The following is a 12,983-nucleotide window of genomic DNA, read 5'->3' as shown; positions in this document are numbered from 1 at the left end:
TCAGATGTGGTAGGTAGTACCTAATGGAAGTACTTATGTTTTTCCTGGAGTCCGCTGTTTCTAACCGCCGCCGCCTCGGTGATTCGACTGCTGTGTGTATAAACTTGTCCTGTTGAATTATGTCTGGGACTTTATAAAAGGCTTGATGTGCTCTTCTTATATCCTGCATTGATAATGTTTCACAAGGGTATGCTTATGAAGCTCCATGCTTGCAGTGAGATCGAACCGGCAACTCACTTGAAAAATATCTAGAAAAGAACAATTCCAATAAGGAGAAAACCTCGATAATTAATTCAGATATTCATGGACGACATTTTCGAAACACATGATTACTAAATGCTTTATTTAACATGAAGTTTACAGATAACGCTGCTAAATGAAGTTCTCATTATTTCCATGCAGTAAATAGTGCAAAATACTACAGCTGACGATTTAACCTTACCTTATGCGTTTTGCAGTGTTCCTTATCCAGTCAATATGATCTGCTAATTTCCTACGGCCTTTCCCTCTTGGAACTGCTTGTACATGTTTTTTGTTAGTAACATCCATTATTATGGAGAAAAGGATGACTCAATGTTTATATTTTTCCCAACAAAAACACTGCAAACTTTCTTAATGCATTCACAAACAAGTCAAGAAAAACATGCAGCAACACGACTAGTTAACCACTAACTTACTACTGTGTCGTCTTGTTTCACGGCTATGTGCAGTAGGGCCAACTTGACACAAACTCAGAACTAAAGCCCATGGAGAAAAAAAGCTTGGAAAATAGCATTATTCAAATGCAGGACACAGTGTGTACTAAGCTAGTTCTGAAAACCACCTAAAGTAATGGCTATACCAAGGATACATCAAGTTCTGTTTCTTTATAATGAAATGGATTCACTCAGTTTTGCTTTGCAAACAGAAGTGGATACACACACTTTTGCATCTGTAGGCCGTTTTTGAGGTGCGATTTAAAACAGACTGAAGTAGTTTTGCTTGAATTTTAAGGAACTAATCAACAGACTACAGCATAGAGAAATAAAATGGTGGCAACAACTTATTTTCAAGAAAAAGTGGATTTACTGCATTTTGCATCTGGACGGCTCATTTGTTCCCTCGTGTTTTTCACATCTTTTAATACTTTAGTCTCATCTTTAAAAGTGGTATATATGGTTTTCACTGTACCCGCGGATACATGACGAAAAATGCCCTCATAAAGGAAAAAATCTTATCTAGTGTTCCCCTATCCCTGTTGGATAGATTTTATTAGTGTATTCAATAGTATGTTTTCTCGCGTAACACGTTCTTTATCCTTGTCCCCTGTAGAAACATCTTAACAAAGTTTCACTGTAATAATAATAATAATAATAATAATAATAATAATAATAATAATAATAATGTTTGATATTTTACAAGATCATTCAGAAACTATCCAATTAAGGATTTATGTTACTAATCTATCTTGTTGTGTCCTGCAGTAACAAAACTGAATTATTGTTCATTTTTCTGGAATGTTCTTAATTACGTCTTTTCCTTTGGTGCACACAATCCGTCTCGCTACTTGGTCCAGGCTCCTTTTTTTTTTTACAATTTGTTTTACGTCACACCGACACAGATAAGTCTTATGGTAACGATGGGATGGGAAAGGCCTAGGAATGGGAAGGAAGCTGCCGTGGCCTTAATTAAGGTACAGCCCCAGCATTTGCCTGGTGTGAAAATGGGAAACCACGGAACACCATCTTCAGGGCTGCCAACAGTGGGGTTCAATCCCACTATCTCCCGAATACTGGATACTGACCGCACTTAAGCGACTGCAGCTATCGAGCAAGGTCCAGGCTCAGCGGGCTTAATGTTGCCTGGTCACTGGTACAACGAATCCCTTGCTTCTGCTGTGCAGTACTCTCAAATGTCATCAAACATATATCCTTTCTGCAGTCATCCCTTTTACTTACAACTTCTTAGGTAGGTTCTTAGGAAGATTATCTGCCTTGCAAATCTTCAAAATTACAGTTGGACCGTCCAATTTTCAATGACACGTAATGACCCTGGATATATTCTTTTTCACAGTAAAATGATTGAAAGATGTGATCTAAGGAACTTTTCCCCAACCATGTTGCCATTCATACAAATTTATCAACAGCTCACCAGTTTCTTTTCCAATGATGACACCTTTGTTAAGATTTGACTCAGGGGTGCCTTCCTAAAGGCTGGTCTCCACTGATTAACATTTAACAATGACATGTTAAAAGTTAAAACTTAAATGTTAACTGGTGACACTACCAACATGTTAATGGTTAAATATTAAACACTGTTTCATTTAACACTATGTCCGCACTTATAAACATGTTTATACACAGCTAGTTCACCGTATCAATTTGTGTTAACACATTCAGGTGGTGTATTGCATTTTCAAACAAGGGCAATGGGCTCAGATGAAGATTTGGTCTTTGTTATTGCTACTGTTGTTTCTTACAGGACTTTGAGAAGCAAGTTGATGATGATTGTTGTTTAAAGGGGCCTAACATCTATGTCATTGGCCCTTCATGAGAAGGAAGGAAAGGTGAATGTGGGTACAACAATATCTAAATAGAAGGCACAATGTGGATGAAATTCTGAATGAAAAAGTAGAAGACAGTTTTGGATTTAAAACTTTCTGAGAATGTCCGAAGCATGATTTTAATGTAGTTTACCTATATGAACTTTGCCGAAATCATGCCGATACCACAAGAACAATGGTTTGATTTAACCCCAACGGAAAACACGCCAACATGTTAAATATGTTAACTTGAACATATCAAGTTTCACAAAGAGATTTCGTATGACCCACTGGAAGAAAATAAATAATTATTTCTTGATGTAAACCTGACGTAACTCCCCACTTGATAATGTTACTTGTATTTTATGCGATATACATGTCCGCATTAAGAAACATATCATAGCACTATGACCAGGCTCCTGTTAAAATTACCAGTTATAAAATATGCAGCCCAGTAAATGTCTATAATTATATTGATGCACAACTTTTGCATATTTTGGTACAAGAAGACAATGCGGGAACTTCATTTAAGAAACCATACCTAAAGTCGCCAATGTTAAATTCCCATTGTGACGTAAGGCTTGGTTTTAGATTATGAACATTAAAATAAGAATAATAGTTAACAACACCACCTTTCCAATACTTAACTTTCCTTATATTTAGGAAATAAACATTACAACAGGCGATGTAAGATGGGACATGTTTTGCTTAACTGTTGTAAGCACCATCAGCCGAAATGAATCTTAGCCTAAAGTTAGGTCAGGGCCCTGAACCTAGTGTCCTTACAATATATGGTACCCTAAGAATCAACATTTACATTTAGAAAATCAAATAGGCTTAAAACTAGTGTGAAAAAAACAGAATGTTACAACTTGGCTAAGAGAAAAACACACAATCGTGTTGAAACAGAGGATAAAAACAGAAAGTACAATAGAGAGCTGGTAGTGAAATAATTAAAATCATTAGGATATCATTGCTACCAGTCAGTCAATCAGAATGTTCAAACTAAAACAAGAATGAAAATATATGTGTTCATCATGGCTAAGTGAAAAAAACACGTAATCGTGTTGCCAGAGTTTAAAAACATTAGGTACAACACAGAGCTGGCAGTGTAAATCACCGTCAGTTAATAAGAATGTTCATACATAACAAAAAATGATTATATTCTTTTGAATGAAGAAATAATTAAATCTCACTCTTGTATAGATACGTGAGACAGGCAAGAGAAATCACATATTGTAGCAGACATGGAGTAGTAACAATTCAAACAGGCCTGAAGCTGCTTATAAGGTAGAGGCGAATATCCATTTCATCCAAAACAATGGTTAAAGCTGAATAACAGGTGTCTTCATTTTTACTGGGAGTTCAAGATCAAAACGGGGGGAAAAAATTAAAAAATAAGATGCCAAGTGCGTGAACTGAAATCCGAAAAATGGAAAAAGATGTACTCGGGCCTTGGTTTAGTTTTGTTACACTGCACAACTTGGTTCCAAGGTTATTTTTAAAATGTTTCTGTATGGTCACGTCACTGTCACTCCTTTCATCACGTACTTCAAGGATCAGGTTAACAAATAATCTATATATATAAAATAAGAGTTTTGTCTGTACATTGCTCAGAATTTGAAAAGAATGGTATTTCTGTATCGATCATGTCCACAGTAACAAGAAAATGCAGTTTTTACTTTTCCGTAATTTCTGTCTGTCTGTATGTATGTACAAGCAACACGAGGAAAAGGCTGAAGAGAATTTAATAAAAATCGGTATGTAAAGTCGGGGGGTGAGCAGCTACAATCTAGGCTATAAATCATTTTATGCACGCTGAGTGAAATGGTAGTTTAGGGGAAGGCCTAAAATTCAATTCTCAAATATTTATATTATTAGTGGTCATATCCATAAATACTACGTAACTAAAGTGATATAGAATGAAATTTCTGATCATTTACGTATTATGCATTTTTACCGTACCGGCTATGATAACACAGATATTCATGAATTTGGATTTTTGTTGCTGACTCCATATCAACGCCGAGCCCCGACAAAATGGGTAAACAGAATTTAATGAAAATTGGTATATAGAGTCGGGGAATAAGAAACTACAGTTTAAGCTATAAACAATGTTATTCGCCCTGGGTGAAATGGTAGTTTAGGGGAAGGCACCTAAAATTTAATAAATACCTATGTTCTTCGTCCTATGGAAAAGTACTACATAACAAAAGTTATAGGGAATACAATTTCCGATCATTTATGTTTTATTCAGTTTTACCGTACCGACTATGATAAGAGCGGTATTTCAGAACCGGAAGACAATTAATAATGTGAAGGCCTACAATATCAAAAGCGCGTAACATTGATCAACATTAACATTACATTTACACTGGCCGTTGTTTGTTGTAATGTTCTTTGCCCCTTATGCTAACATTCAACTCCGATAGATGGGATTACTGCTGCGTACCGAGTATAATAGCCTAACTGAATATCGGCAGGAAATAGCTGAGGAGTTAGATAACTTTCTTCTTAGCTTGCTATTCCTCTGATTCATACATTTTCTGATACTGTTGGTGCGTAACACACTGGTTCATCATAGTATGCCAGCTATTCGATACCTACTCTGACGCACTGTTTTCAATGAGCAGTGTGCGCCCTTAAGTCAGAGGCTCAGTCAGTAGCCCCATGGCACTAAAGCCCTTGAAAAGCCTTGGCCTACCAAGCGACCGCTGCTCAGCCCAAAGGCCTGCAGATGACGAGGTGTCGTGTGGCCAGCACGACGAATCCTCTCGGCCGTTATTCTTGGCTTTCTTGATTGGGGCCGCTATCTCACCGTCAGATAGCTCCTCAGTTCTAATCACGTAGGCTGAGTGGACCTCGAACCAGCCCTCAGGTCCAGGTAAAGATCCCTGACCTGGCCGGGAATCGAACCCGGGGCCTCCGGGTAAGAGGCTGACACGCTACCCCTACACCACGGGGTCGGCCAGTAGTAGTATGAACTGGTCTAGAATTACAATTTAGGCCTATTCCAAATTATAGTACCACAATTCATTAAATAACTCAAAATTCAACCCTGAAATGAGCGGCTTCTTAAGAAAAACTTCTTCCTCTTCACTTTTATTAAATCTACATTAATTTTATTCCAAATTAGCAGCGAAGATGTGGTTTCTTCTCTGGCTTGGAGGAAAAATTGCCTCCATGTCAGATAATTCTTTTCCCCGCCAGTGTACTGAATTGAGATTTTCCGACCCATTGGGTACTCCCAGCAAACAGATAAGTAAACAGGCATAGTTTTTGCCCTGAGACTATCCACTATTCGAATCCCCCTGCCAAAAAAAAGGACAAAGATTGTTCACGGATCACGGATGTCTGCGTTTTGGTCATTCCAGCTCTGTAGCTTTGAACTGTTAGTTCGGCAGCACAGTACTGTTCGTTAAAAGTAAGAAAATGTGTGGTTTTTCACTTGATCGAGTATTTCATATGAAAGCATTGCTTTGAATCACGCCATTCCTACTGACGTTATCGTAATGACCCATGTCCATTTCAGTTGGGAAAACCACTAAGAGAGTCTTTCTGAGAATCTATAAAGGCAGGCGGAGAGTGAGTGCCCTCCATTATAATGAAAACTCCCCAACCTGATTGTGACTGACGGTAGGCAAGCTGGCCTACCATTACAATGAAAATTCCCTAATCCAGTCTTTATATGAGAAAAGACGTTGGTGACTTCCCCATCGTATTTCTAGGGCAACGTTAAGAGCTATGCAACTTAATATAATCTTGCTCACAACGTTTACACTACCTAACCTAGAATTCTGTATAAGATTTTGAATTCTGTAGCGAAGCACGGGTACATCAGCTAGTAATAATAATAATGTTATTTGGTTTACGCCCCACCAACTACTTTTATGGTTTTCGGAGACGCCGAGGTGCTGGAATTTAATCCCGCAGGAGTTCTTTTACGTGCCAGTAAATTTACCGACACGAGACTGACGTATTTGAGCACCTTCAAATACCACCGGACTGAGCCAGGATCGAACCTGCCAAGTTGGGGTCAGAGGGCCAGCACCTCAACCGTCTGAGCCACTCAGCCTGGCGGGTTAACAAATGGCATCAAATCTGAACGTTAATATTTCTCACCTTTCCCTTCATCATAGTTTATCATTTTCATTATCCGTGTTGATTTCCTAGTTTCGTGTGAATAAAAGGAACTTAAAAACTCCCACCTAATCAACACTATAAGACAAATTCTTAATCTTCTTCATTAGAAGCAGTACTGGTTTCGGTCAATATCTATCCATGGTCCTTCGTAGCATAAAATTTTGTCATGCAGCTTAAGGTATGGTTTCCTAGAAAGCATCACAAATAATGAAAAATAACTACTTGAACAAGGCAATATATATGTTCCTATACAGTACAATAATAATACCTTAGCTTTAGGGCTCTTGTAAAGAAGCAGCAAGCCTGGTTTCAAAATACACCAAAGTTTTGTCCAGCTCTTCAAGGTTCCACGAACTTTCAGCCAGTCAGCTAAGACCACTACTGTTGGATCCTTGAGGGAGCTCAACAACTCATTTGCAACTCTCTTCTTCTCTCGGCAGTAGTTCTTGCGTTGTGCCTTGTATGATTCCTTCCTTGTAAGTTTTGAAGTGGAATCTAATGGCTGTAACTATTAAAGACAATGAATCAATAATTAGTGCATGTTTACAACGACAAATACCTCAAATCCCAGTCAATACTTTGACAGCAAAGGACATTCAAGTTTAACTATTTGGTACACAGGAAAAAAATGCAATTTATTCCAATATCCCATCCCATCTTTCTCTGGATTACTCCAAAGTAAGAAAATTGACTCATCCATCTCAACATTTAAACAAACTGAGGTTATGTCACAATGATGAATTATAAGGTACACACAGGTACAGTCGCGGGTACAGATATGGACAGCACAGATCAGAGTAATTAAAATCCTGTACAGTGCTGACATAAATTTATAGCAGACACTTACTTTCTCAATTCCACCAGCCTACACCCAAAGGAATTAATGTACTTTAATTTTATGTAAGCAAAACATTCCTAAAATGAAATGTCATAATCAAGATAAAGGAGATTCATTCAGAGTTTAACTGCATGTGAAAATTCATTTTAATAAGCAATGCTGTATGTAATGTCCAACCATTGTCCCTTTTCTCTACAAGGTCAGGAATGAAGCGAGATGAATCTCCATAACATGTTTTTAATAATTTAATGTTATTTGTTTTACGTCCCACTAACTACTCGTTTACGGTTTTCGGAGACGCCGAGGTGCCGGAATTCAGTCCCGCAGGAGTTCTTTTACATGCCAGTAAATCTACCGACACGAGGCTGACGTATTTGAGCACCTTCAAATACCACCGGACTGAGCCAGGATCGAACCTGCCAAATTGAGGCCAGAAGGCCAGCGCCTTAACCATCTGAGCCACTCAGCCTGGCATATAACATAACATGTTTTTACAACCACATCAGAAGTGTTAATGAGATTAAATGAATGACGTTATATATAATCGTAGGAAGGGAGAGGGTGAAACATGGTGCTAGCACATAGCAAACTCCTGTCAAATAGCACAAAGGGGTCTGCTCACGGCTTAACGCCGCCATCTGACGGACAAATCACCATCAATAACATCATATCCCCTGTCTCCATATGAACAGTACGAACAGTGCAGAGAGGTTTAAAACTGAATCCAGGCTTCTGGCACGCAATCTAGTGATAAGAAATTGTGTATACCACCACCTCTCCTACCCTGCTGGTGAATATTCTGACGGTGAAAACTTTTTCAATCATCGGAATACAAACCAGCCAACCGCAGAGTCACGACCATACAGACTCGATGGCTTGGAAATCATGGCCAAATTTACTCTGTGAGAAATCTTGAAGAGTGTGAACTACTGTGTGGTGTTATTAATCAATCACACAGATGATGTTAATAATATGGATTAAAATATAATTTTTCCCACACTTTTTGGAGATATTTCAGTACAGTTTCTAAAATAGTTATTTTTGAGGTTTATGTTTTATAATAAGTGGTATCACAGCTGTAGTGTATGTGGGGTCAGGTATGAATAGAGATGAATTTTGGTGGAAAGTTGTTTATGACCGGATGCCCTTCCTGACGTCGACTGTGATATGATACATGATGATAGGAAGGGAGAGAGTGAAACCAGTGCCAGCACATAGCCTACCCCTGTCGAATAGCATCAAGGGGTCTGCTCAAGGATTTACGTCCCCATCTCACAGGCGAATCACCATTAACAGCATCATATGCCCTCACTCCATATGAGCACTGCAGAGAGGTTTGGAATTAAATCCAGGATTTTGGCACACAATCTAGTGATTAGAAAGTGTATACCACCACCTCTCTTACCCTCCCGGCCAACATTCTGATGGTGAAAATTATTTCCACCAATGGGACTCAAATGGCTAACCAAAATATCAGACCAAATAGATTTGACGCCTGAACGATCGTGGGTACCAGGTGGGCTTATGATAGTTCTAGTGCGTAGGATAAAAAAACAGTAGGAAATACATACTTATTTCTGTAAGTGCTTCAGTTCTGATTCAAATGAATTGTTCTTCAGTGGACTGAGATGAATGTCAGAAGCAAACAACATTCTATTCTGCAGGAATGCAGCATCTAGTATGACAAATTATGAAAACAAATATTTTCTCACTGTCCCTTTTCACTTATGTTGAAACCACAAAAAAGACCATATATATGGGCAAAGGTAACCAAAGAAGTTGTTCATGAAATTCCTAAAACATCTTCACCAGATTTCCCTCTATGTATTGTATGGCTTGCATTATATTCAAAGTATTTGGTAAAATAAATAATATTCACTGAATTCCTCTTTGTTTAACTCATAAGGGAAAATATTTTGCTTGTTTCAGCTCATAATCATATTACTATATAGTTGTTTTCGCTGGCAAATGTACAAGCAACAAGTATATTGGAAATTTCAAGGTTTTTCACTAAAAACACACCTGTACAAGAATTTTGTCATATCATGTGCCTGGCCTTGCACAACTTTGTATGTGTACAGAGCTATACAATCAAACAGTGATCCCTAAAACTGTTAAGAGGAGAAATTCACATTGGAAATAAGTTATAGTACGGTAGCATCCTAGTTCATAAAAATTACTGGGTTCAGAATATTTTATGCAAGCCTTGGAACTATGGGAATGATGGAGCACCACTTCCATTTGGCAGGTCAAAGACTTCTTGGAAACAACATGGTGAAGAAAATAGAATTTGATGGAAAGCTATCAATATTAATGGAGCTTATGGAAGAGAGGAAGTACAACTGGCTGAATCAGCAAAGAGAATGCATCTGGATGTAATAGGAATAAATGATGTTTGGGTAAGGGGAGATAAAGAAGAGAGGATATTGTAAGGTATTCTTAAAAGCTGTTAAACAGAGAAAGGCAGAGTATGGGGTAAGGACTGATCATCACGAACAGATGAGGATGAAGTAGGCATGTTTTGTTAATAATAATAAAAATGATAATGATAATAATAACAAAAATAATATCACTGAGTGACATTGGAGTCAAGGTCAACAGCAAGGACAGGATAGTGCTAACTGGCAATTTCAATACAAGGATTGGAAATAGAATTGAAGGATATGTGGAGTTAATAGGTATGCAGGAAAAATATGGAAGCACACCACAATGGGAAGAGTTTACAGGATTTCTGTGCCAGTTTGTGATTAGCAGTTGCAAATTATTTCTTTCAAGTATGTATAAGACTACTATAGGTGTTTCACATGGGACGGTAAGGGTACTAATACACTATATCAGAAATGACTTTGAATTAAAAAAATCTATTAGGAATGTATGGGTATTCTGGGATATTTTGATAATATAAACTACTATCTGATCTGCAGTGAAGTATCACTAGGACTAGGACAGAGAATGTTAAGTCTGTCTGCAGAAGGATAACAGTAGAAAATCTTACGGATGAGGAAATTACACGGAAGTACAGGTATACAGTTGGTATAAAGTTAGAAAGAATACATGGGTTTCTCTTCTGCTATTTGTTGTAGGTCATACCGACACAGTCAGGTCTTACAGCAACGATGGGATAGGACAGGCCTAGGACTGGGAAGGAAGTGACCTTATCCTTAATTGATACAGCACTTGCCAAAGAAAATGATCTTAGAGCTGCCAACAGTGGCATTCAAACCCTTATCTCCTAAAAACAAGCTCACAGCTATTTGCTCCAAACCATATTGCCAACTCACTTGGTAGAATCGAGTCACCAGGTTCAGGAAAGTAGAAAGAGAATTGGTGGCATACGGAGATGCTATAGTAGAAACAGCAAGGTAATACCTAGGAACTGCGTGTGAAAATGCGAACGTCTTAAGTGCACAGGATTGTGAAAAACTTCATTGTCACAAAACAGTACTAATGGATGAAATTATATATGAAATGGTTAAATATGGTGGGAAGGCAGGGATGAAATTGACTTCACAGTGTAATAGGTTTAGCACAGAATGTAAGATAACTTCTAATTGATGAAAGCAATAACTGAAAATATTTATAAGCAAGGAATCCGAAACAATTTCAACAACTATAAATGTATTTCACTGGTCAGTATATCAGACAAAGGTGTTCACAGGCATTTTCCTAAGAAGCATGCGATCAATGGTGGAGAACAAGAAATTGATGAAAACCAGGGTGGTTGCAGACCTCAGAAAGGCTGTCAGGACTGGATTTTCAGTATACATCAAATAATGGAAATGTGCTATGAGATTAATGTTTCATAGATCCACAGGGTGGGAGAAAAGTTCCTTTACACAACATGCAATGTCAATTATTCGACTAACCATTAATTCTGGAAGCAACCACCCAATAATCATTTACAAGTAAGTGTGCTGATGGACACTGCCATAAAATAATAATAATAATAATAATAATAATAATAATAATAATAAAAACATTTTAAATACCAAACAACATATGGTTGGCTGTCAGCCCTGCCATGGATAAGTCACAATTTCTTCATAAAAGTGTGGACTGTCTTCCCCAGGAAAAAATAAATTATGACAAGGTGTGATAAATCATACAATCGTCAGAGAACGTTCTTTTGATCATCTGCACACAGGTAGCATGTATCATTTGACATTCATGCACACATTGCTCCATGTCACGATCAATGAACTCATTCACCGGGGACAGGTGAAAACATGGAATGTGGTCTCCCGTAGTCAATCTCAGGATGCCTAACTCCGCAGAATGTTAACAACATGGCTTTACTGGTGATTTTTCAATTGATTCTGCCACAGCAACACAAGTCTCAGCGCAAGTGCTTGTTCTTCCACTACGTGGCGCATTGCGAACATTTTCCATAGCAATGACTTCCTTTTCTCACACCAATAACATTTGCTGCCTTTTCTCACACCAATAACATTTGCTGCAATGGCGTCAGTTTACCAAAATGCACAGCAAAATCTCTCGTAACATCTTCCATTGTCTTGTGCATCACTGGAAGTTCGTGAACCCACACACAAACTACCAAATGTTCCTCAATACTGAAGGAAATCACTTGCATCCATTGTCACATTACTTTCTCAACTAAACCAAGCAGGAATAATAATAATAATAATAATAATAATAATAATAATAATAATAATAATAATAATAATAATAATAATAATAATAATAAGTATTGGTTTTACGTCCCACTGACTACTTTTACGGATTTTGGAGACGTCAAGGTGCCAGTATTTAGTCTCACAGGAGTTCTTTTATGTGCCGTAAATCTACTGACACGAGGCTTACATATTTGAGCACCTTTAAATACCACCGGAATGAGCCAGGATAAAACCTGCCAAAAATGCAACAAATTGTAGCATGGATTAAGAGTAGATAGCATTCAAAACTGTTTCGCTGTACATAGCTTTAATCATGCCACTGGGCAAGTTTATAACGTTCATATAAATACAGATGGGCCAGAGAATATTTATCCAGTGTTCAGCTTTGTATGGGTTTTTTATGGTAGTGAGGGTATTTATGAAATTAGGTTTGTTTTTTTGATGTTATTTGTAGGACTAATTGTGTCTTGATGCGACATATAGGAGCTCATGATGTAAAGATCGTTATATAATTGAGGAATGATATACCTCATGATGTTTCAAACTGGGAACTCGGAGCCAGGAGTGATCAGGCAACCTAAGGTTGCATGCACTGCTAGATTTAATGCACAACTTTTCAGCTGACCAGTGAAAGCAGAGGGATAAGTTCCCCAACGTCATGACAGAAGGGTTTTCAAGGAAAATTACAGCAGGCTAACTCGTGACCTTGCTCTCGAATCGAACGGAGGTCTATTATATGTGACGTAATAAAGTGCTAAGAATATTATGGATGGCCTAATAGTAGAGGATGCCGGCCCCGTGGTGTAGGGGTAGCGTGTCTGCCTCTCACCCGGAGGCCCCGGGTTCG

General features: G+C 38.1%; 1 protein-coding gene across 4 annotated transcripts in view; it reads right to left on the bottom strand.

The window, feature by feature from the left end:
• Orp8 (Oxysterol-binding protein-related protein 8) overlaps positions 1 to 12,983 on the bottom strand; it is a 565,732-nt gene that overhangs the window by 447,732 nt on the left and 105,017 nt on the right. For all 4 annotated transcript variants that reach the window (XM_067143024.2, XM_067143025.2, XM_067143026.2 and 1 more), the window contains one exon: positions 6,933 to 7,172. In XM_067143024.2, coding sequence (XP_066999125.1) covers positions 6,933 to 7,172 — 240 coding nt within the window. The remainder of the gene's footprint in view (positions 1 to 6,932; positions 7,173 to 12,983) is intronic.

Source organism: Anabrus simplex, chromosome 3 (genome assembly GCF_040414725.1).
Source record: "Anabrus simplex isolate iqAnaSimp1 chromosome 3, ASM4041472v1, whole genome shotgun sequence".
NCBI lineage: Eukaryota > Metazoa > Arthropoda > Insecta > Orthoptera > Tettigoniidae > Anabrus > Anabrus simplex.
Note: the sequence above shows the minus strand (reverse complement) of the source record. Positions and strands in the feature narration are given on the sequence as shown.